The sequence below is a fragment of the Heptranchias perlo genome, chromosome 9 (genome assembly GCF_035084215.1).
Source record: "Heptranchias perlo isolate sHepPer1 chromosome 9, sHepPer1.hap1, whole genome shotgun sequence".
NCBI classification, from domain to species: domain Eukaryota; kingdom Metazoa; phylum Chordata; class Chondrichthyes; order Hexanchiformes; family Hexanchidae; genus Heptranchias; species Heptranchias perlo.
The window spans coordinates 86,398,161-86,423,673 of NC_090333.1; the positions used below are offsets into that span (position 1 = coordinate 86,398,161).

Genomic DNA, 25,513 nt, shown 5'->3' on the forward strand with positions numbered 1-25,513 from the left:
CATTATGCAAATTAAATTTTGATAAATGTGTCCTTAAGTTCCCATCCTTAAGTGACCCAAAGAAAATGAAGCCAGTTATCTTTAGCGATGCTTCAGATGCTAATCTTCCTGATGGATATTCTAGTGCAGCTGTTTTCATAGTGTTTCTTATGGGTGAGAATGGGAAATATTGTCCTTTAGATTGGGAAGCTGAGAAAATAAAAAGGGCTGTTAAAATACTCTGCCTGCTGAAACACTGGCTCCTGTTGACACAGTGGATATGGGATTCTATTTGGTAAATATTTTGAGTGACATCCTGTACAGTGGGAGTACTGAAGATAATATACCCAGTGAATGTTATGTAGACAACCGTTCACTGTGGGATAATGCAGATAGCAGAGGCACTATTACACATATATAAACATTCATTAGAAAAGGGAATAGTGCCAGAGGACTGGCGGACAGTTAATGTGATTCCTATATTCAAAAAGGGAGATAGAACAAGTCCAGGGAACTATGGACCAATTAGTTTAATGTCGGTGATAGGAAAGATATCGGAATCTTTACTCAAAGATGTAAAAGAAAAACATCGAGAAACTGAAAATATAATAAAGAATAGTCAGCACGGATTTCAGAAGGGAAGGTCATGTTTGACCAACATTATTGGAATCTTTGAAGAAGTAACAGAAAGAGTAGACAAGGGTAGTGTTGTAGAGGTGATACATTTGGATTTTCAAAAGGCCTTCGATAAGCCGAATCCCCCACCATCAACATCCTGGGGGTCACCATTGACCAGAAACTTAACTGGACCAGCCATATAAATACTGTGGCGACAAGGGCAGGTCAGAGGCTGGGTATTCTGCGGCGAGTGTCGACTCATGACTAAGGTCAGAGTACGTGGAGTCAGGGAACAGGTAGCAGAATGGATAGCAAGCTGGCTACAAAACAGTAAACAGAGAGTAGGGGTTAAAGGTAGTTACTCAGACTGGCAAAAGGTGGGAAGTGGTGTTCCACAGGGATCGGTGCTGGGACCACTGTTGTTCACTATTTACAGAAATGATTTGGAGTCAGGAATCAGACGTACAATTTGAAAATTTGCAGAATTGGGGGGGTGTAGTTAATATATTCCTTTTTATTTGTTCATGGGATGTGGGCGTCACTGGCGAGGCCGGCATTTATTGCCCATCCCTAATTGCCCTTGAGAAGGTGGTGGTGAGTCGCCTTCTTGAACCGCTGCAGTCCGTGTGGTGAAGGTTCTCCCACAGTGCTGTTAGGAAGGGAGTTCCAGGATTTTGACCCAGCGACGATGAAGGAACGGCGATATATTTCCAAGTCGGGATGGTGTGCGACTTGGAGGGGAACGTGCAGGTGGTGTTGTTCCCATGTGCCTGCTGCCCTTGTCCTTCTCGATGGTAGAGGTTGCGGGTTTGGGAGGTGCTGTCGAAGAAGCCTTGGCGAGTTGCTGCAGTGCATCCTGTGGATGGTACACACTGCAGCCACTGTGCACCGGTGGTGAAGGGAGTGAATGTTTAGGGTGGTGGATGGGGTGCCAATCAAGCGGGCTGCTTTGTCCTGGATGATGTCGAGCTTCTTGAGTGTTGTTGGAGCTGCATTCATCCAAGCAAGTGGAGAGTATTCCATCACACTCCTGACTTGTGCCTTGTAGATGGTGGAAAGGCTTTGGGGAGTCAGGAGGTGAGTCACTCGCCACAGAATACCCAGCCTCTGACCTGCTCTTGTAGTCACAGTATTTATATGGCTGGTCCAGTTAAGTTTCTGGTCAATGGTGACCCCCAGGATGTTGATGATGGGGGATTCGGCGATGGAAATGCCATTGAATGTCAAGGGGAGGTGGTTAAATTCTCTCTTGTTGGAGATGGTCATTGCCTGGCACTTACCTGGCACGAATGTTACTTGCCACTTATGAGCCCAAGCCTGGATGTTGTCCAGGTCTTGCTGCATGTGGGCTCGGACTGCTTCATTATTTGAGGGGTTGCGAATGGAACTGAACACTGTGCAATCATCAGCGAACATCCCCATTTCTGACCTTATGATGGAGGGAAGGTCATAGATGAAGCAGCTGAAGATGGTTGGGCCTAGGACACTGCCCTGAGGAACTCCTGCAGCAATGCCCTGGGGCTGAGATGATTGGCCTCCAACAACCACTACCATCTTCCTTTGTGCTAGGTATGACTCCAGCCACTGGAGAGTTTTCCCCCTGATTCCCATTGACTTCAATTTTATTAGGGCTCCTTGGTGCCACACTCGGTCAAATGCTGCCTTGATGTCAAGGGCAGTCACTCTCACCTCACCTCTGGAATTCAGCTCTTTTGTCCATGTTTGGACCAAGGCTGTAATGAGGTCTGGAGCCGAGTGGTCCTGGCGGAACCCAAACTGAGCATCAGTGAGCAGGTTATTGGTGAGTAAGTGCCGCTTGATAGCACTGTCGACGACACCTTCCATCACTTTGCTGATGATTGAGAGTCGACTGATGGGGCGGTAATTGGCTGGATTGGATTTGTCCTGCTTTTTGTGGACAGGCCATACCTGGGCAATTTTCCACATTGTCGGGTAGATGCCAGTGTTGTAGCAGTTTGGCTAGAGGCGCAGTTAGTTCTGGAGCACAAGTCTTCAGCACTACAGCTGGGTTGTTGTCGGGGTCCATAGCCTTTGCTGTATCCAGTGCACTCAGCCGTTTCTTGATATCACGTGGAGTGAAACGAATTGGCTGAAGACTGGCTTCTGTGATGGTGGGGATATCGGGAGGAGGCCGAGATGGATCATCCACTCAGCACTTCTGGCTGAAGATGGTCGCAAACACTTCAGCCTTGTCTTTTGCACCCACGTGCTGGACTCCGCCATCAATGAGGATGGGGATGTTTGCAGAGCCTCCTCCTCCCATTAGTTGTTTAATTGTCCACCACCATTCATGACTGGATGTGGCAGGACTGCAGAGCTTTGATCTGATCCGTTGGTTGTGGAATCGCTTAGCTCTGTCTATAGCATGTTGCTTCTGCTGTTTAGCATGCATGTCGTCCTGAGTTGTAGCTTCACCAGGTTGGCACCTCATTTTTAGGTACGCCTGGTGCTGCTTCTGGCATGCTCTTCTACACTCCTCATTGAACCAGGGTTGATCTCCTGGCTTGTTGGTAATGGTAGAGTGAGGAATATGCCGGGCCATGAGGTTACAGATTGTGCTGGAATGTAATTCTGCTGCTGCTGATGGCCCACAGCACCTCATGGATGCCCAGTTTTGAGCTGCTGGATCTGTTCTGAATCTATCCCATTTAGCACGGTGGTAGTGCCACACAACACGTTGGATGGTGTCCTCAGTGCGAAGACGGGACTTCATCTCCACGAGGACTGTGCGGTGGTCACTCCTACCAATACTGTCATGGACAGACGCATCTGTGACAGGTAGATTGGTGAGGACGAGGTCAAGTAAGTTTTTCCCTCGTGTTGGTTCGCTCACCACCTGCCGCAGGCCCAGTCTGGCAGCTGTGTCCTTCAGGACTCGGCCAGCTCGGTCAGTAGTGGTGCTACCGAGCCACTCTTGGTGATGGACATTGAAGTCCCCCACCCAGAGTACATTTTGTGCCCTTGCTACCCTCAGTGCTTCCTCCAAGTGGTGCTCAACATGGAGGAGGACGGATTCATCAGCTGAGGGAGGGCGGTAGGTGGTAATCAGCAGGAGGTTTCCTTGCCCATGTTTGACCTGATGCCATGAGATTTCATGGGGTCCAGAGTCAATGTTGAGGACTCCCAGGGCCACTCCCTCCTGACTGTATATCACTGTACCGCCACCTCTGGTGGGTCTGTCCTGCCGGTGGGACAGGACATACCCAGGGATGGTGATGGAAGAGTCTGGGATGTTACTGAGGGGGACTGCAACAAAATACAGGAAGACATTAATAAACTCGTAGAATGGGCGTGTAATTAGCAAATGAATTTCAATATAGATAAGTGTGAGGTGGTACATTTTGGTAGGGAGAATAAGGAGGCCACATACTGATTGGATAATAAGAGTCTAAATGGGGTGGAGGAGCAGAGGTATCTGGGGGGACAGATACACAAATCACTAAAAGTAGTGACACAGGTTAATGAGGCCATAAAAAAGCAAAGCAAGTACTGGGGATCATTTCTAGAGGGAAAGAATTGAAAAGCAGAGAAGTTATGTTAAACTTGTATAGAACCTTGGTGAGACCACACTTGGAGTATTGTGAACAGTTCTGGTCTCCATATTATAAAAAGGATATAGAGGCACTGGAGAAGGTGCTAAAAAGATTTGCTGATACCTGAACTGAGAGATTCGACCTGTCAGGAAAGGCTGAACAGGCTGGGGCTCTTTTCTCTGGAAAAGATTCGACTGAGGGGTGACCTGATAGAGGTCTTTAAGATAATGAAAGAGTTCGATAGGGTCGATGCAGAGAAGATGTTTCTACTTGTGGGGGAGACTGGAACTAAGGGCCATAAATATAAGATCGTCAATAATAATTTTTAAAAATTTGTTCATGGGATGTGGGCGTCGCTGGCGAGGCCGGCATTTACTGCCCATCCCTAATTGCTCTTGAGAAGGTGGTGGTGAGCTGCTGGGCCATTTCAGAGGGTGATTCAGAGTCAACCACATTGCTGTGGGTCTGGAGTCACAAATAGGCCAGACCGGGTAAGGACGGCAGGTTTCCTTCCCTAAAGGGCATTAGTGAACCAAATGGGTTTTTATGACAATCCAGTAGTTTCACGGCCATCATTACTGATACTAGTTTATTTTTTCATTCCAGATTTCATTTAATTAATTGAATTTAAATTCCCCAGCTGGCGTGGCAGAGAATATGTGTGTGGGGTACAGGGTGAATTGTGTGTGTGTGGGGTACAGGGTGAATTGTGTGTGTGTGGGGTACAGGGTGAATGTGTGTGGGGTACAGGGTGAATTGTGTGTGGGGTACAGGGTGAATTGTGTGTGGGGTACAGGGTGAATTGTGTGTGGGGGGGTAGAGGGTGAATTGTGTGTGGGGGGCTACAGGGTGAATTGTGTGTGGGGGGTACAGGGTGAATTGTGTGTGTGGGGTACAGGGTGAATTGTGTGTGGGGTACAGGGTGAATTGTGTGTGTGGGGTACAGGGTGAATTGTGTGTGGGGTACAGGGTGAATTGTGTGTGTGTGGGGTACAGGGTGAATGTGTGTGTGGGGGGTACAGGGTGAATGTGTGTGTGTGGGGTACAGGGTGAATGTGTGTGTGTGGGGTACAGGGTGAATGTGTGTGTGTGGGGTACAGGGTGAATCACTGGTCTCTGGGTGTAAGGACACTGTGTATAATTGAGCTCTGGGTGTACTTCGGTTCTAAGAGTGAGCTGGCGATTGGTGGGACTTGCAATTTGCTTGTATTTGTGTTCCTGTTTTGCTGACTCAGTGGGAGAGAGAGGTGGATGGAGACCTGGAAATGATTGGATTGCCGGTGAGTTGAGAGGTCTCAGAGGCGATGACCCCACTGTCGAGGATACATTGGCCGCACCGTGACCTGATTAACCCGACAGTGGAAGGGTGACTTTGAAGATGAACCCTGGGAGGTGGTCAGGGAGCCTGGCGCCCAGTCTGACCACAGCCTTCAGTCACTGTGCACAGCTGTGCAATGTCACCATGGTAACTGAAAGGAATCTTACAACACCAGGTTATAGTCCAACAGTTTTATTTGGAAATCACAAGCTTTCGGAGATTATCTCCTTCGTCAGGTGAGTGAGTGAGTGAGTGAGTACCCCACTCACCTGACGAAGGAGGTAATCTCCGAAAGCTTGTGATTTTCAAATAAAACTGCTGGACTATAACCTGGTGTAAGATTCCTTCCATTTGTCAACCCCAGTCCATCACCGGCATCTCCACATCATGGTAACTGAGCAGAGGAAAGCATCAATGCTGAAGGCTGTGTCTGAACAGCTCACTGCCAGTATGACATTCTCATCACTCAGCATGGACCAGTTCCACAGGGAGAGACGTTGTTTAAAGTCACTCCCAGGAGCAGGGACGTTTGTTAATTGAGGAGCTCAGAGTGGGGACTGGGATGGGGTGGGGTTGAACGGCAGTGCAGAGGGTCTGATGTGATGTTTCTATCCCACGCTCTTGCAGGAGCTGATCCTGGATGCAGAAGATACTTGGATTCGACTGGAAGGCCTGTCAGAATCGACTGAGTACAGACTGAGACTGCAGTCTGCGCACAGCACCAAGAGGAGCACAGCAGCCCAGACCTCCTTCACTACAGGTAGGAGCAGAGTGAACCTGTGAGAGAGTGACCGTCACACCTCGTTCACTACAGGTAGGAGCAGAGTGAGCCTGTGAGAGTGACCGTCACACCTCGTTCACTACAGGTAGGAGCAGAGTGAACCTGTGAGAGTGACCGTCACACCTCCTTCACTACAGGTAGGAGCAGAGTGAACCTGTGAGAGAGTGACCGTCACACCTCGTTCACTACAGGTAGGAGCAGAGTGAGCCTGTGAGAGAGTGACCGTCACACCTCGTTCACTACAGGTAGGAGCAGAGTGAACCTGTGAGAGTGACCGTCACACCTCGTTCACTACAGGTAGGAGCAGAGTGAGCCTGTGAGAGAGTGACCGTCACACCTCGTTCACTACAGGTAGGAGCAGAGTGAACCTGTGAGAGAGTGACCGTCACACCTCGTTCATTACCGGTAGGAGCAGAGTGAGCCTGTGAGAGAGTGACCGTCACACCTCGTTCACTACAGGTAGGAGCAGAGTGAACCTGTGAGAGAGTGACCGTCACACCTCGTTCACTACAGGTAGGAGCAGAGTGAGCCTGTGAGAGAGTGACCGTCACACCTCCTTCACTACAGGTAGGAGCAGAGTGAACCTGTGAGAGAGTGACCGTCACACCTCGTTCACTACAGGTAGGAGCAGAGTGAGCCTGTGAGAGAGTGACCGTCACACCTCGTTCACTACAGGTAGGAGCAGAGTGAACCTGTGAGAGAGTGACCGTCACACCTCGTTCACTACAGGTAGGAGCAGAGTGAACCTGTGAGAGAGTGACCGTCACACCTCCTTCACTACAGGTAGGAGCAGAGTGAACCTGTGAGAGAGTGACCGTCACACCTCGTTCACTACAGGTAGGAGCAGAGTGAACCTGTGAGAGAGTGACCGTCACACCTCGTTCACTACAGGTAGGAGCAGAGTGAACCTGTGAGAGAGTGACCGTCACACCTCGTTCACTACAGGGAGGAGCAGAGTGAACCTGTGAGAGTGACCGTCACACCTCGTTCACTACAGGTAGGAGCAGAGTGAACCTGTGAGAGAGTGACCGTCACACCTCGTTCACTACAGGGAGGAGCAGAGTGAACCTGTGAGAAAGTGACCGTCACACCTCGTTCACTACAGGTAGGAGCAGAGTGAACCTGTGAGAGAGTGACCGTCACACCTCGTTCACTACAGGTAGGAGCAGAGTGAACCTGTGAGAGAGTGACCGTCACACCTCGTTCACTACAGGTAGGAGCAGAGTGAACCTGTGAGAGAGTGACCGTCACACCTCGTTCACTACAGGGAGGAGCAGAGTGAACCTGTGAGAAAGTGACCGTCACACCTCGTTCACTACAGGTAGGAGCAGAGTGAACCTGTGAGAGAGTGACCGTCACACCTCGTTCACTACAGGTAGGAGCAGAGTGAACCTGTGAGAGAGTGACCGTCACACCTCGTTCACTACAGGGAGGAGCAGAGTGAACCTGTGAGAAAGTGACCGTCACACCTCGTTCACTACAGGTAGGAGCAGAGTGAACCTGTGAGAGAGTGACCGTCACACCTCGTTCACTACAAGTAGGAGCAGAGTGAACCTGTGAGAGAGTGACCGTCACACCTCATTCACGACAGGTCGGAGCAGAGTGAACCAGTGAGAGAGTGACCGTCACACCTCGTTCACTACAGGTCGGAGCAGAGTGAACCTGTGAGAGAGTGACCGTCACACCTCGTTCACTACAGGTCGGAGCAGAGTGAACCTGTGAGAGAGTGACCGTCACATCTCATTCACTACAGGTAGGAGCAGAGTGAACCTGTGAGAGAGTGACCTTCACACCTTGTTCACTACAGGTACGAGCAGAGTGAAACTGTGAGAGTGACGGTCACACCTCGTTCACTACAGGGAGGAGCAGAGTGAACCTGTGAGAGAGTGACAATCACACCTCGTTCACGACAGGTAGGAGCAGAGTGAACCTGTGAGAGAGTGACCGTCACACCTCCATCACTACAGGTCGAAGCAGAGTGAACCTGTGAGAGAGTGACCGTCACACCTCGTTCACAACAGGTAGGAGCAGAGTGAACCTGTGAGAGAGTGACCGTCACACCTCGTTCACTACAGGTAGGAGCGGAGTGAACCTGTGAGAGTGACCGTCACACCTCGTTCACTACAGGTAGGAGCAGAGTGATTCTGTGAGAGAGTGATCGTCACACCTCGTTCACTACAGGTAGGAGCAGAGTGAACCTGTGAGAGAGTGACCGTCACACCTCGTTCACTACAGGTAGGAGCAGAGTGAGCCTGTGAGAGAGTGACGGTCACACCTCGTTCACAACAGGTCGGAGCAGAGTGAACCTGTGAGAGTGACCGTCACACCTTGTTCACTACAGGTAGGAGCAGAGTGAGCCTGTGAGAGAGTGACCGTCATACCTTGTTCACAACAGGTAGGAGCATAGTGAACCTGTGAGAGTGACCGTCACACCTTGTTCACTACAGGTAGGAGCAGAGTGAACCTGTGAGAGAGTGACCGTCACACTTCATTCACTACAGGTAGGAGCAGAGTGAACCTGTGAGAGAGTGACCGTCACACCTCGTTCACTACAGGTAGGAGCAGAGTGAGCCTTTGAGAGAGTGACCGTCACACCTCGTTCACTACACGTAGGAGCAGAGTGAACCTGTGAGAGAGTGACCGTTACACCTCCATCACTACAGGTCGAAGCAGAGTGAACCTGTGAGAGAGTGACCGTCACACCTCGTTCACTACAGGTAGGAGCAGAGTGAACCTGTCAGAGAGTGACCGCCACACCTCATTCACTACAGGTAGCAGCAGAGTGAACCTGTGAGAGTGACCGTCACACCTCGTTCACTACAGGTAGGAGCAGAGTGAACCTGTGAGAGAGTGACCGTCACACTTCGTTCACTACAGGTAGGAGCAGAGTGAACCTGTGAGAGAGTGACAGTCAAACCTCGTTCACTATAGGTAGGAGCAGAGTGATTCTGTGAGAGAGTGACCGTCACACCTCGTTCTCTACAGGTAGGAGCAGAGTGAACCTGTGAGAGAGTGACAGTCACACCTTGTTCACTACAGGTCGGAGCAGAGTGAACCTGTGAGAGAGTGACCGTCACACCTCGTTCACTACAGGTAGGAGCAGAGTGAACCTGTGAGAGAGTGACCGTCACACCTCGTTCTCTACAGGTAGGAGCAGAGTGAACCTGTGAGAGAGTGACAGTCACACCTTGTTCACTACAGGTCGGAGCAGAGTGAACCTGTGAGAGAGTGACAGTCACACCTTGTTCACTACAGGTCGGAGCAGAGTGAACCTGTGGGAGAGTGACCGTCACACCTCGTTCACGACAGGTAGGAGCAGAGTGAACCTGTGAGAGAGTGACAGTCACACCTCGTTCACTACAGGTCGGAGCAGAGTGATTCTGTGAGAGAGTGACCGTCACACCTCGTTCACTACAGGTAGGAGCGGAGTGAATCTGTGAGAGAGTGACCGTCACACCTCGTTCACTACAGGTAGGAGCGGAGTGAATCTGTGAGAGAGTGACCGTCACACCTCGTTCACGACAGGGAGGAGCAGAGTGAACCTGTGAGAGAGTGACCGTCACACCTCGTTCACTACAGGTCGGAGCAGAGTGAACCTGTGAGAGAGTGACCGTCACACCTCGTTCACGACATGTAGGAGCAGAGTGAACCTGTGAGAGAGTGACCGTCACACCTCGTTCACTACAGGTAGGAGCAGAGTGAGCCTGTGAGCGAGTGACCGTCACACCTCGTTCACTACAGGTAGGAGCAGAGTGAACCTGTGAGAGAGTGACCGTCACACATCCTTCACCACAGGTAGGAGCAGAGTGAACCTGTGAGAGAGTGACCATCACACCTCATTCACGACAGGTCGGAGCAGAGTGAACCTGTGAGAGAGTGACAGTCACACCTCGTTCACAACAGGTAGGAGCAGAGTGAACCTGTGAGAGAGTGACCGTCACACCTCGTTCACGACATGTAGGAGCAGAGTGAACCTGTAAGAGAGTGACCGTCACACCTCGTTCACTACAGGTAGGAGCAGAGTGAACCTGTGAGAGAGTGACCGTCACACCTCGTTCACGACAGGTAGGAGCAGAGTGATTCTGTGAGACAGTGACCGTCACACCTCGTTCACAACAGGTAGGAGCATAGTGAACCTGTGAGAGTGACCGTCACACCTTGTTCACTACAGGTAGGAGCATAGTGAACCTGTGAGAGTGACCGTCACACCTTGTTCACTACAGGTAGGAGCAGAGTGAACCTGTGAGAGAGTGACCGTCACACTTCATTCACTACAGGTAGGAGCAGAGTGAACCTGTGAGAGAGTGACCGTCACACCTCGTTCACTACAGGTAGGAGCAGAGTGAGCCTTTGAGAGAGTGACCGTCACACCTCATTCACTACACGTAGGAGCAGAGTGAACCTGTGAGAGAGTGACCGTCACACCTCGTTCACTACAGGTCGAAGCAGAGTGAACCTGTGAGAGAGTGACCGTCACACCTCGTTCACTACAGGTAGGAGCAGAGTGAACCTGTGAGAGAGTGACCGTCACACCTCGTTCACTACAGGTAGGAGCAGAGTGAACCTGTGAGAGAGTGACCGTCACACCTCGTTCACTACAGGTAGGAGCAGAGTGAACCTGTGAGAGAGTGACCGTCACACCTCGTTCACTCCAGGTAGGAGCAGAGTGAACCTGTGAGAGTGTGACCGTCACACCTCGTTCACTACAGGTAGGAGCAGAGTGAGCCTGTGAGAGAGTGACCGTCACACCTCATTCACTACAGGTCGGAGCAGAGTGAACCTGTGAGAGAGTGACCGTCACATCTCGTTCACTACTGGTAGGAGCAGAGTGAACCTGTGAGAGTGAACCTGTGAGAGTGAACCTGTGAGAGTGACCGTCACACCTCGTTCACTACAGGTAGGAGCAGAGTGAACCTGTGAGAGAGTGACCGTCACACCTCGTTCACTACAGGTAGGAGCGGAGTGAACCTGTGAGAGTGACCGTCACACCTCATTCACTACAGGTAGGAGCAGAGTGAGCCTGTGAGAGAGTGACCGTCACACCTCGTTCACTACAGGTAGGAGCGGAGTGAACGTGTGAGAGAGTGACCGTCACACCTCGTTCACTACAGGTAGGAGCAGAGTGAACCTGTGAGAGAGTGATCGTCACACCTCGTTCACTACAGGTAGGAGCAGAGTGAGCCTGTGAGCGAGTGACCGTCATACCTCGTTCACTACAGGTCGGAGCAGAGTGAACCTGTGAGAGAGTGACAGTCACACCTTGTTCACTACAGGTCGGAGCAGAGTGAACCTGTGAGAGAGTGACCGTCACACCTCGTTCACTACAGGTAGGAGCAGAGTGAACCTGTGAGAGAGTGACCGTCACACCTCGTTCACTACAGGTAGGAGCAGAGTGATTCTGTGATAGAGTGACCGTCACACCTCGTTCACTACAGGTAGGAGCAGAGTGAACCTGTGAGAGAGTGACCGTCACACCTCGTTCACTACAGGTAGGAGCAGAGTGAGCCTGTGAGAAAGTGACCGTCACACCTCGTTCACTACAGGTAGGAGCAGAGTGAACCTGTGAGAGAGTGACCGTCACACCTCGTTCACTACAGGTAGGAGCAGAGTGAGCCTGTGAGAGAGTGACCGTCACACCTCGTTCACTACAGGTAGAAGCAGAGTGAACCTGTGAGAGAGTGACCGTCACACCTCGTTTACTACAGGTAGGAGCGGAGTGAACCTGTGAGAGTGACCGTCACATCTCGTTCACTACAGGTAGGAGCAGAGTGAACCTGTGAGAGTGACCGTCACATCTCATTCACTACAGGTAGGAGCAGAGTGAACCTGTGAGAGTGACCGTCACACCTCGTTCACTGCAGGTAGGAGCAGAGTGAGCCTGTGAGAGAGTGACCGTCACACCTCGTTCACTACAGGTCGAAGCAGAGTGAACCTGTGAGAGAGTGACCGTCACACCTCGTTCACTACAGGTAGGAGCGGATTGAACCTGTGAGAGAGTGACCGTCACACCTCGTTCACTACAGGTAGGAGCAGAGTGAACCTGTGAGAGAGTGACCGTCACACCTCCTTCACTACAGGTAGGAGCAGAGTGAGCCTGTGAGAGAGTGACCGTCACACCTCGTTCACTACAGGTAGGAGCAGAGTGAACCTGTGAGAGAGTGACCGTCACACCTCCTTCACTACAGGTAGGAGCAGAGTGAGCCTGTGAGAGAGTGACCGTCACACCTCGTTCACTACAGGTAGGAGCAGAGTGAGCCTGTGAGCGAGTGACCGTCACACCTCGTTCACTACATGTAGGAGCAGAGTGAACCTGTGAGAGAGTGACCGTCACACCTCATTCACTACAGGTCGGAGCAGAGTGAACCTGTGAGAGTTGACCGTCACACCTCATTCACTACAGGTAGGAGCAGAGTGAACCTGTGAGAGAGTGACCGTCACACCTCATTCACTACAGGTAGGAGCAGAGTGAACCTGTGAGAGAGTGACCGTCACACCTCATTCACGACAGGTCGGAGCAGAGTGAACCTGTGAGAGAGTGACCGTCACACCTCATTCACTACAGGTAGGAGCAGAGTGAACCTGTGAGAGAGTGACAGTCACACCTCATTCACGACAGGTCGGAGCAGAGTGAACCTGTGAGAGAGTGACAGTCACACCTCGTTCACTACAGGTAGGAGCAGAGTGAGCCTTTGAGAGAGTGACCGTCACACATCCTTCACCACAGGTAGGAGCAGAGTGAACCTGTGAGAGAGTTACCGTCACACCTTGTTCACTACAGGTAGGAGCAGAGTGAACCTGTGAGAGAGTGACCGTAACACCTTGTTCACTACAGGTAGGAGCAGAGTGAACCTGTGAGAGAGTGACCGTCACACCTCGTTCACTACAGGTCGGAGCGGAGTGAACCTGTGAGAGTGACCGTCACACCTCGTTCACTACAGGTAGGAGCAGAGTGATTCTGTGAGGGAGTGACCGTCACACCTGGTTCACTACAGGTAGGAGCAGAGTGATTCTGTGAGGGAGTGACCGTCACACCTCATTCACTGCAGGTAGGAGCAGAGTGAACCTGTGAGAGAGTGACCGTCACACCTCGTTCACTACAGGTAGAAGCAGAGTGAACCTGTGAGAGAGTGACCGTCACACCTCGTTCACTCCAGGTTGGAGCGGAGTGAACCTGTGAGAATGACCGTCACACCTCGTTCACTACAGGTAGGAGCAGAGTGATTCTGTGAGAGAGTGACCATCACACATCCTTCACCACTGGTAGGAGCAGAGTGAACCTGTGAGAGAGTAACCGTCACACCTCGTTCACTACAGGTTGGAGCAGAGTGAACCTGTGAGAGAGTGACCGTCATACCTCATTCACTACAGGTAGGAGCAGAGTGAGCCTGTGAGAGAGTGACGGTCACAACTCGTTCACTACAGTTAGGAGCAGAGTGAACCTGTGAGAGAGTGACCGTCACACCTCGTTCACTGCAGGTAGAAGCAGAGTGAACCTGTGAGAGAGTGACCGTCACACATCCTTCACCACTGGTCGGAGCAGAGTGAGCCTGTGAGAGAGTGACCGTCACACCTCATTCACTACAGGGAGGAGCAGAGTGAGCCTGTGAGAGAGTGACCGTCACACCTCGTTCACTGCAGGTAGGAGCAGAGGGAGCCTGTGAGAGAGTGACGGTCACACCTCGTTCACTACAGGTAGGAGCAGAGTGAGCCTGTGAGAGAGTGACGGTCACACCTCGTTCACTACAGGTAGGAGCAGAGTGAGCCTGTGAGAGAGTGACGGTCACACCTCGTTCACTACAGGTTGGTGCAGAGTGAACCTGTGAGAGAGTGACCGTCACAACTCGTTCACTACAGGTAGGAGCAGAGTGAACCTGTGAGAGAGTGACCGTTACACATCGTTCACAAAAAGTAGGAGCAGAGTGAACCTGTGAGAGTGACCGTCACACCTCGTTCTCTACAGGTAGGAGCAGAGTGAACCTGTGAGAGAGTGACAGTCACACCTCGTTCACTACAGGTAGGAGCAGAGTGAACCTGTGAGAGAGTGACCGTCACACCTCGTTCACTACAGGTCGGAGCAGAGTGAACCAGTGAGAGAGTGACCGTCACACCTCGTTCACTACAGGTCGGAGCAGAGTGAACCTGTGAGAGAGTGACCGTCACATCTTGTTCACTACAGGTCGGAGCAGAGTGAACCTGTGAGAGAGTGACCGTCACACCTCGTTCACGACAGGGAGGAGCAGAGTGAACCTGTGAGAGAGTGACCATCACACCTCGTTCACGACAGATAGGAGCAGAGTGAACCTGTGAGAGAGTGACCGTCACACATCGTTCACTACAGGTAGGAGCAGAGTGAACCTGTGAGAGAGTGACCGTCACACCTCGTTCACTACAGGTAGGAGCAGAGTGAACCTGTGAGAGAGTGACAGTCAAACCTCGTTCACTACAGGTAGGAGCAGAGTGATTCTGTGAGAGAGTGACCGTCACACCTCGTTCTCTACAGGTAGGAGCAGAGTGAACCTGTGAGAGAGTGACAGTCACAACTTGTTCACTACAGGTCGGAGCAGAGTGAACCTGTGAGAGAGTGACCGTCACACCTCGTTCACTACAGGTAGGAGCAGAGTGAACCTGTGAGAGAGTGACCGTCACACCTCGTTCTCTACAGGTAGGAGCAGAGTGAACCTGTGAGAGAGTGACAGTCACACCTTGTTCACTACAGGTCGGAGCAGAGTGAACCTGTGAGAGAGTGACCGTCACACCTCATTCACTACAGGTAGGAGCAGAGTGAACCTGTGAGAGAGTGACCGTCACACCTCGTTCACGACAGGGAGGAGCAGAGTGAACCTGTGAGAGAGTGACCGTCACACCTCGTTCACTACAGGTAGGAGCAGAGTGAACCTGTGAGAGAGTGACCGTCACACATCCTTCACCACAGGTAGGAGCAGAGTGAACCTGTGAGAGAGTGACCATCATACCTCGTTCACAACAGGTAGGAGCAGAGTGAACCTGTGAGAGAGTGACCGTCACACCTCATTCACGACATGTAGGAGCAGAGTGAACCTGTAAGAGAGTGACCGTCACACCTCGTTCACTACAGGTAGGAGCAGAGTGAACCTGTGAGAGAGTGATCGTCACACCTCGTTCACGACATGTCGGAGCAGAGTGAACCTGTAAGAGAGTGACCGTCACACCTCGTTCACTACAGGTAGGAGCAGAGTGAACCTGTGAGAGAGTGACCATCACACCTCGTTCACGACATGTAGGAGCAGAGTGAACCTGTAAGAGAGTGACCGTCACACCTCGTTCACTACAGGTAGGAGCAGAGTGAACCTGTGAGAGAGTGATCGTCACACCTCGTTCACTACAGGTAGGAGCAGAGTGAACCTGTGAGAGAGTGACCGTCACACCTCGTTCACTACAGGTAGGAGCAGAGTGATTCTGTGAGAGAGTGACCGTCACACCTCGTTCACTACAGGTAGGAGCAGAGTGAACCTGTGAGACAGTGACCGTCACACCTCGTTCACAACAGGTAGGAGCAGAGTGAACCTGTGAGAGTGACCGTCACACCTTGTTCACTACAGGTAGGAGCAGAGTGAACCTGTGAGAGAGTGACCGTCACACTTCTTTCACTACAGGTAGGAGCAGAGTGAACCTGTGAGAGAGTGACCGTCACACCTCGTTCACTACAGGTAGGAGCAGAGTGAGCCTTTGAGAGAGTGACCGTCACACCTCGTTCACTACACGTAGGAGCAGAGTGAACCTGTGAGAGAGTGACCGTCACACCTCGTTCACTACAGGTCGAAGCAGAGTGAACCTGTGAGAGAGTGACCGTCACACCTCATTCACGACAGGTCGGAGCAGAGTGAACCTGTGAGAGAGTGACCGTCACACCTCATTCACTACAGGTAGGAGCAGAGTGAACCTGTGAGAGAGTGACAGTCACACCTCATTCACGACAGGTCGGAGCAGAGTGAACCTGTGAGAGAGTGACAGTCACACCTCGTTCACTACAGGTAGGAGCAGAGTGAGCCTTTGAGAGAGTGACCGTCACACCTCGTTCACGACATGTCGGAGCAGAGTGAACCTGTGAGAGAGTGACCGTCACACCTTGTTCACTCCAGGTAGGAGCAGAGTGAACCTGTGAGAGAGTGACCGTCACACCTTGTTCACTACAGGTAGGAGCAGAGTGAACCTGTGAGAGAGTGACCGTCACACCTCGTTCACGACAGGTAGGAGCGGAGTGAACCTGTGAGAGTGACCGTCACACCTCGTTCACAACAGGTAGGAGCAGAGTGATTCTGTGAGGGAGTGACCGTCACACCTCGTTCACTACAGGTAGGAGCAGAGTGATTCTGTGAGGGAGTGACCGTCACACCTCATTCACTGCAGGTAGGAGCAGCGTGAACCTGTGAGAGAGTGACCGTCACACCTCGTTCACTACAGGTAGGAGCAGAGTGAACCTGTGAGAGAGTGACCGTCACACCTCGTTCACTCCAGGTTGGAGCGGAGTGAACCTGTGAGAATGACCGTCACACCTCGTTCACTACAGGTAGGAGCAGAGTGATTCTGTGAGAGAGTGACCGTCACACATCCTTCACCACTGGTAGGAGCAGAGTGAACCTGTGAGAGAGTAACCGTCACACCTCATTCACTACAGGTAGGAGCAGAGTGAACCTGTGAGAGAGTGACCATCATACCTCGTTCACTACAGGTAGGAGCAGAGTGAGCCTGTGAGAGAGTGACGGTCACACCTCGTTCACTACAGTTAGGAGCAGAGTGAACCTGTGAGAGAGTGACCGTCACACCTCGTTCACTGCAGGTAGAAGCAGAGTGAACCTGTGAGAGAGTGACCGTCACACATCCTTCACCACTGGTAGGAGCAGAGTGAGCCTTTGAGAGAGTGACCATCACACCTCGTTCACTACAGGTAGGAGCAGAGTGAGCCTGTGAGAGAGTGACCGTCACACCTCATTCACGACAGGTAGGAGCAGAGTGAGCCTGTGAGAGAGTGACCGTCACACCTCGTTCACTACAGGTAGGAGCAGAGTGAGCCTGTGAGAGAGTGACGGTCACACCTCGTTCACTACAGGTAGGAGCAGAGTGAGCCTGTGAGAGAGTGACGGTCACACCTCGTTCACTACAGGTAGGAGCAGAGTGAGCCTGTGAGAGAGTGACGGTCACACCTCGTTCACTACAGGTTGGTGCAGAGTGAACCTGTGAGAGAGTGACCGTCACACCTCGTTCACTACAGGTAGGAGCAGAGTGAACCTGTGAGAGAGTGACCGTCACACATCGTTCACAAAAAGTAGGAGCAGAGTGAACCTGTGAGAGTGACCGTCACACCTCGTTCACTCCAGGTTGGAGCGGAGTGAACCTGTGAGAATGACCGTCACACCTCGTTCACTACAGGTAGGAGCAGAGTGATTCTGTGAGAGAGTGACCATCACACATCCTTCACCACTGGTAGGAGCAGAGTGAACCTGTGAGAGAGTAACCGTCACACCTCGTTCACTACAGGTTGGAGCAGAGTGAACCTGTGAGAGAGTGACCGTCATACCTCATTCACTACAGGTAGGAGCAGAGTGAGCCTGTGAGAGAGTGACGGTCACAACTCGTTCACTACAGTTAGGAGCAGAGTGAACCTGTGAGAGAGTGACCGTCACACCTCGTTCACTGCAGGTAGAAGCAGAGTGAACCTGTGAGAGAGTGACCGTCACACATCCTTCACCACTGGTCGGAGCAGAGTGAGCCTGTGAGAGAGTGACCGTCACACCTCATTCACTACAGGGAGGAGCAGAGTGAGCCTGTGAGAGAGTGACCGTCACACCTCGTTCACTGCAGGTAGGAGCAGAGGGAGCCTGTGAGAGAGTGACGGTCACACCTCGTTCACTACAGGTAGGAGCAGAGTGAGCCTGTGAGAGAGTGACGGTCACACCTCGTTCACTACAGGTAGGAGCAGAGTGAGCCTGTGAGAGAGTGACGGTCACACCTCGTTCACTACAGGTTGGTGCAGAGTGAACCTGTGAGAGAGTGACCGTCACAACTCGTTCACTGCAGGTAGGAGCAGAGTGAACCTGTGAGAGAGTGACCGTTACACATCGTTCACAAAAAGTAGGAGCAGAGTGAACCTGTGAGAGTGACCGTCACACCTCGTTCTCTACAGGTAGGAGCAGAGTGAACCTGTGAGAGAGTGACAGTCACACCTCGTTCACTACAGGTAGGAGCAGAGTGAACCTGTGAGAGAGTGACCGTCACACCTCGTTCACTACAGGTCGGAGCAGAGTGAACCAGTGAGAGAGTGACCGTCACACCTCGTTCACTACAGGTCGGAGCAGAGTGAACCTGTGAGAGAGTGACCGTCACATCTTGTTCACTACAGGTCGGAGCAGAGTGAACCTGTGAGAGAGTGACCGTCACACCTCGTTCACGACAGGGAGGAGCAGAGTGAACCTGTGAGAGAGTGACCATCACACCTCGTTCACGACAGATAGGAGCAGAGTGAACCTGTGAGAGAGTGACCGTCACACATCGTTCACTACAGGTAGGAGCAGAGTGAACCTGTGAGAGAGTGACCGTCACACCTCGTTCACTACAGGTAGGAGCAGAGTGAACCTGTGAGAGAGTGACAGTCAAACCTCGTTCACTACAGGTAGGAGCAGAGTGATTCTGTGAGAGAGTGACCGTCACACCTCGTTCTCTACAGGTAGGAGCAGAGTGAACCTGTGAGAGAGTGACAGTCACAACTTGTTCACTACAGGTCGGAGCAGAGTGAACCTGTGAGAGAGTGACCGTCACACCTCGTTCACTACAGGTAGGAGCAGAGTGAACCTGTGAGAGAGTGACCGTCACACCTCGTTCTCTACAGGTAGGAGCAGAGTGAACCTGTGAGAGAGTGACAGTCACACCTTGTTCACTACAGGTCGGAGCAGAGTGAACCTGTGAGAGAGTGACCGTCACACCTCATTCACTACAGGTAGGAGCAGAGTGAACCTGTGAGAGAGTGACCGTCACACCTCGTTCACGACAGGGAGGAGCAGAGTGAACCTGTGAGAGAGTGACCGTCACACCTCGTTCACTACAGGTAGGAGCAGAGTGAACCTGTGAGAGAGTGACCGTCACACATCCTTCACCACAGGTAGGAGCAGAGTGAACCTGTGAGAGAGTGACCATCATACCTCGTTCACAACAGGTAGGAGCAGAGTGAACCTGTGAGAGAGTGACCGTCACACCTCGTTCACGACATGTAGGAGCAGAGTGAACCTGTAAGAGAGTGACCGTCACACCTCGTTCACTACAGGTAGGAGCAGAGTGAACCTGTGAGAGAGTGATCGTCACACCTCGTTCACGACATGTCGGAGCAGAGTGAACCTGTAAGAGAGTGACCGTCACACCTCGTTCACTACAGGTAGGAGCAGAGTGAACCTGTGAGAGAGTGACCATCACACCTCGTTCACGACATGTAGGAGCAGAGTGAACCTGTAAGAGAGTGACCGTCACACCTCGTTCACTACAGGTAGGAGCAGAGTGAACCTGTGAGAGAGTGATCGTCACACCTCGTTCACTACAGGTAGGAGCAGAGTGAACCTGTGAGACAGTGACCGTCACACCTCGTTCACAACAGGTAGGAGCAGAGTGAACCTGTGAGAGTGACCGTCACACCTTGTTCACTACAGGTAGGAGCAGAGTGAACCTGTGAGAGAGTGACCGTCACACTTCTTTCACTACAGGTAGGAGCAGAGTGAACCTGTGAGAGAGTGACCGTCACACCTCGTTCACTACAGGTAGGAGCAGAGTGAGCCTTTGAGAGAGTGACCGTCACACCTCGTTCACTACACGTAGGAGCAGAGTGAACCTGTGAGAGAGTGACCGTCACACCTCGTTCACTACAGGTCGAAGCAGAGTGAACCTGTGAGAGAGTGACCGTCACACCTTATTCACGACAGGTCGGAGCAGAGTGAACCTGTGAGAGAGTGACCGTCACACCTCATTCACTACAGGTAGGAGCAGAGTGAACCTGTGAGAGAGTGACAGTCACACCTCATTCACGACAGGTCGGAGCAGAGTGAACCTGTGAGAGAGTGACAGTCACACCTCGTTCACTACAGGTAGGAGCAGAGTGAGCCTTTGAGAGAGTGACCGTCACACCTCGTTCACGACATGTCGGAGCAGAGTGAACCTGTGAGAGAGTGACCGTCACACCTTGTTCACTCCAGGTAGGAGCAGAGTGAACCTGTGAGAGAGTGACCGTCACACCTTGTTCACTACAGGTAGGAGCAGAGTGAACCTGTGAGAGAGTGACCGTCACACCTCGTTCACGACAGGTAGGAGCGGAGTGAACCTGTGAGAGTGACCGTCACACCTCGTTCACAACAGGTAGGAGCAGAGTGATTCTGTGAGGGAGTGACCGTCACACCTCGTTCACTACAGGTAGGAGCAGAGTGATTCTGTGAGGGAGTGACCGTCACACCTCATTCACTGCAGGTAGGAGCAGCGTGAACCTGTGAGAGAGTGACCGTCACACCTCGTTCACTACAGGTAGGAGCAGAGTGAACCTGTGAGAGAGTGACCGTCACACCTCGTTCACTCCAGGTTGGAGCGGAGTGAACCTGTGAGAATGACCGTCACACCTCGTTCACTACAGGTAGGAGCAGAGTGATTCTGTGAGAGAGTGACCGTCACACATCCTTCACCACTGGTAGGAGCAGAGTGAACCTGTGAGAGAGTAACCGTCACACCTCATTCACTACAGGTAGGAGCAGAGTGAACCTGTGAGAGAGTGACCATCATACCTCGTTCACTACAGGTAGGAGCAGAGTGAGCCTGTGAGAGAGTGACGGTCACACCTCGTTCACTACAGTTAGGAGCAGAGTGAACCTGTGAGAGAGTGACCGTCACACCTCGTTCACTGCAGGTAGAAGCAGAGTGAACCTGTGAGAGAGTGACCGTCACACATCCTTCACCACTGGTAGGAGCAGAGTGAGCCTTTGAGAGAGTGACCATCACACCTCGTTCACTACAGGTAGGAGCAGAGTGAGCCTGTGAGAGAGTGACCGTCACACCTCATTCACGACAGGTAGGAGCAGAGTGAGCCTGTGAGAGAGTGACCGTCACACCTCGTTCACTACAGGTAGGAGCAGAGTGAGCCTGTGAGAGAGTGACGGTCACACCTCGTTCACTACAGGTAGGAGCAGAGTGAGCCTGTGAGAGAGTGACGGTCACACCTCGTTCACTACAGGTAGGAGCAGAGTGAGCCTGTGAGAGAGTGACGGTCACACCTCGTTCACTACAGGTTGGTGCAGAGTGAACCTGTGAGAGAGTGACCGTCACACCTCGTTCACTACAGGTAGGAGCAGAGTGAACCTGTGAGAGAGTGACCGTCACACATCGTTCACAAAAAGTAGGAGCAGAGTGAACCTGTGAGAGTGACCGTCACACCTCGTTCACTACAGGTAGGAGCAGAGTGAACCTGTGAGAGAGTGACCGTCACACCTCGTTCACTACAGGTCGGAGCAGAGTGAACCAGTGAGAGAGTGACCGTCACACCTCGTTCACTACAGGTCGGAGCAGAGTGAACCTGTGAGAGAGTGACCGTCACACCTTGTTCACTACAGGTAGGAGCAGAGTGAAACTGTGAGAGTGACGGTCACACCTCGTTCACTACAGGGAGGAGCAGAGTGAACCTGTGAGAGAGTGACCATCACACCTCGTTCACGACAGGTAGGAGCAGAGTGAACCTGTGAGAGAGTGACCGTCACACCTCCATCACTACAGGTCGAAGCAGAGTGAACCTGTGAGAGAGTGACCGTCACACCTCGTTCACAACAGGTAGGAGCAGAGTGAACCTGTGAGAGAGTGACCGTCACACCTCGTTCACTACAGGTAGGAGCGGAGTGAACCTGTGAGAGTGACCGTCACACCTCGTTCACTACAGGTAGGAGCAGAGTGATTCTGTGAGAGAGTGACCGTCACACCTCGTTCACTACAGGTAGGAGCAGAGTGAACCAGTGAGAGAGTGACCGTCACACCTCGTTCACTACAGGTAGGAGCAGAGTGAGCCTGTGAGAGAGTGACGGTCACACCTCGTTCACAACAGGTAGGAGCAGAGTGAACCTGTGAGAGTGACCGTCACACCTTGTTCACTACAGGTAGGAGCAGAGTGAGCCTGTGAGAGAGTGACCGTCATACCTTGTTCACAACAGGTAGGAGCATAGTGAACCTGTGAGAGTGACCGTCACACCTTGTTCACTACAGGTAGGAGCAGAGTGAACCTGTGAGAGAGTGACCGTCACACTTCATTCACTACAGGCAGGAGCAGAGTGAACCTGTCAGAGAGTGACCGCCACACCTCATTCACTACAGGTAGCAGCAGAGTGAACCTGTGAGAGTGACCGTCACACCTCGTTCACTACAGGTAGGAGCAGAGTGAACCTGTGAGAGAGTGACCGTCACACCTCATTCACTGCAGGTAGGAGCAGAGTGAACCTGTGAGAGAGTGACCGTCACACATCGTTCACTACAGGTAGGAGCAGAGTGAACCTGTGAGAGAGTCATCGTCACACCTCATTCACTACAGGTAGGAGCAGAGTGAACCTGTGAGAGAGTGACCGTCACACCTCGTTCACTACAGGTAGGAGCAGAGTGAACCTGTGAGAGAGTGACAGTCAAACCTCGTTCACTACAGGTAGGAGCAGAGTGATTCTGTGAGAGAGTGACCGTCACACCTCGTTCTCTACAGGTAGGAGCAGAGTGAACCTGTGAGAGAGTGACAGTCACACCTTGTTCACTACAGGTCGGAGCAGAGTAAACCTGTGAGAGAGTGACCGTCACACCTCGTTCACTACAGGTAGGAGCAGAGTGAACCTGTGAGAGAGTGACCGTCACACCTCGTTCTCTACAGGTAGGAGCAGAGTGAACCTGTGAGAGAGTGACAGTCACACCTTGTTCACTACAGGTCGGAGCAGAGTGAACCTGTGAGAGAGTGACCGTCACACCTCATTCACTACAGGTAGGAGCAGAGTGAACCTGTGAGAGAGTGACCGTCACACCTCGTTCACTACAGGTAGGAGCGGAGTGAACGTGTGAGAGAGTGACCGTCACACCTCGTTCACGACAGGGAGGAGCAGAGTGAACCTGTGAGAGAGTGACCGTCACACATCCTTCACCACAGGTAGGAGCAGAGTGAACCTGTGAGAGAGTGACCATCATACCTCGTTCACAACAGGTAGGAGCAGAGTGAACCTGTGAGAGAGTGACCGTCACACCTCGTTCACGACATGTAGGAGCAGAGTGAACCTGTGAGAGAGTGACCGTCACACCTCGTTCACTACAGGTAGGAGCAGAGTGAACCTGTGAGAGAGTGACCGTCACACCTCGTTCACTACAGGTAGGAGCAGAGTGAACCTGTGAGAGAGTGATCGTCACACCTCGTTCACTACAGGTAGGAGCAGAGTGAACCTGTGAGAGAGTGACCGTCACACCTCGTTGACTACAGGTAGGAGCAGAGTGATTCTGTGAGAGAGTGACCGTCACACCTCGTTCACGACAGGTAGGAGCAGAGTGAACCTGTGAGACAGTGACCGTCACACCTCATTCACAACAGGTAGGAGCATAGTGAACCTGTGAGAGTGACCGTCACACCTTGTTCACTACAGGTAGGAGCATAGTGAACCTGTGAGAGTGACCGTCACACCTTGTTCACTACAGGTAGGAGCAGAGTGAACCTGTGAGAGAGTGACCGTCACACTTCATTCACTACAGGTAGGAGCAGAGTGAACCTGTGAGAGAGTGACCGTCACACCTCGTTCACTACAGGTAGGAGCAGAGTGAGCCTTTGAGAGAGTGACCGTCACACCTCGTTCACTACACGTAGGAGCAGAGTGAACCTGTGAGAGAGTGACCGTCACACCTCGTTCACTACTGGTCGAAGCAGAGTGAACCTGTGAGAGAGTGACCGTCACACCTCGTTCACTACAGGTAGGAGCAGAGTGAACCTGTGAGAGAGTGACCGTCACACCTCGTTCACTACAGGTAGGAGCAGAGTGAACCTGTGAGAGAGTGACCGTCACACCTCGTTAACTACAGGTAGGAACAGAGTGAACCTGTGAGAGAGTGACCGTCACACCTCGTTCACTACAGGTAGGAGCGGAGTGAACCTGTGAGAGAGTGACCGTCACACCTCGTTCACTACAGGTAGGAGCAGAGTGAACCTGTGAGAGTGTGACCGTCACATCTCGTTCACTACTGGTAGGAGCAGAGTGAACCTGTGAGAGAGTGACCGTCACATCTCGTTCACTACTGGTAGGAGCAGAGTGAACCTGTGAGAGTGAACCTGTGAGAGTGAACCTGTGAGAGTGACCGTCACACCTCGTTCACTACAGGTAGGAGCGGAGTGAACCTGTGAGAGTGACCGTCACACCTCATTCACTACAGGTAGGAGCAGAGTGATTCTGTGAGAGAGTGACCGTCATACCTCGTTCACTACAGTTAGGAGCAGAGTGATTCTGTGAGAGAGTGACCGTCACACCTCGTTCTCTACAGGTAGGAGCAGAGTGAACCTGTGAGAGAGTGACCGTCACACCTCGTTCTCCACAGGTAGGAGCAGAGTGAACCTGTGAGAGAGTGACCGTCACACCTCATTCTCTACAGGTCGGAGCAGAGTGAACCTGTGAGAGAGTGACAGTCACACCTTGTTCACCACAGGTAGGAGCAGAGTGAACCTGTGAGAGAGTGACCATCATACCTCGTTCACAACAGGTAGGAGCAGAGTGAACCTGTGAGAGAGTGACCGTCACACCTCGTTCACTACAGGTAGGAGCAGAGTGAACCTGTGAGAGAGTGTCCGTCACACCTCATTCACTACAGGTAGGAGCAGAGTGAACCTGTGAGAGAGTGACCGTCACACCTCATTCACTACAGGTAGGAGCAGAGTGAACCTGTGAGAGAGTGTCCGTCACACCTCATTCACTGCAGGTAGGAGCAGAGTGAACCTGTGAGAGAGTGACCATCATACCTCGTTCACAACAGGTAGGAGCAGAGTGATTCTGTGAGGGAGTGACCGTCACACCTCGTTCACTACAGGTAGGAGCAGAGTGATTCTGTGAGGGAGTGACCGTCACACCTCATTCACTGCAGGTAGGAGCAGAGTGAACCTGTGAGAGAGTGACCGTCACACCTCGTTCACGACAGGTAGGAGCAGAGTGAACCTGTGAGAGAGTGACCGTCACACCTCGTTCACTACAGGTAGGAGCAGAGTTATTCTGTGATAGA

At 52.1% G+C, this 25,513-nt stretch overlaps 1 protein-coding gene across 1 annotated transcript in view; it reads left to right on the top strand.

Annotated features, from left to right (window-relative positions):
• Positions 1–25,513, top strand: part of tnr (tenascin R (restrictin, janusin)) — a 349,786-nt gene that overhangs the window by 220,424 nt on the left and 103,849 nt on the right. Inside the window, exon 16 of the mRNA XM_067989625.1 lies at positions 6,097–6,229. Within this exon, the coding sequence (XP_067845726.1) occupies positions 6,097–6,229 (133 nt within the window). The remainder of the gene's footprint in view (positions 1–6,096; positions 6,230–25,513) is intronic.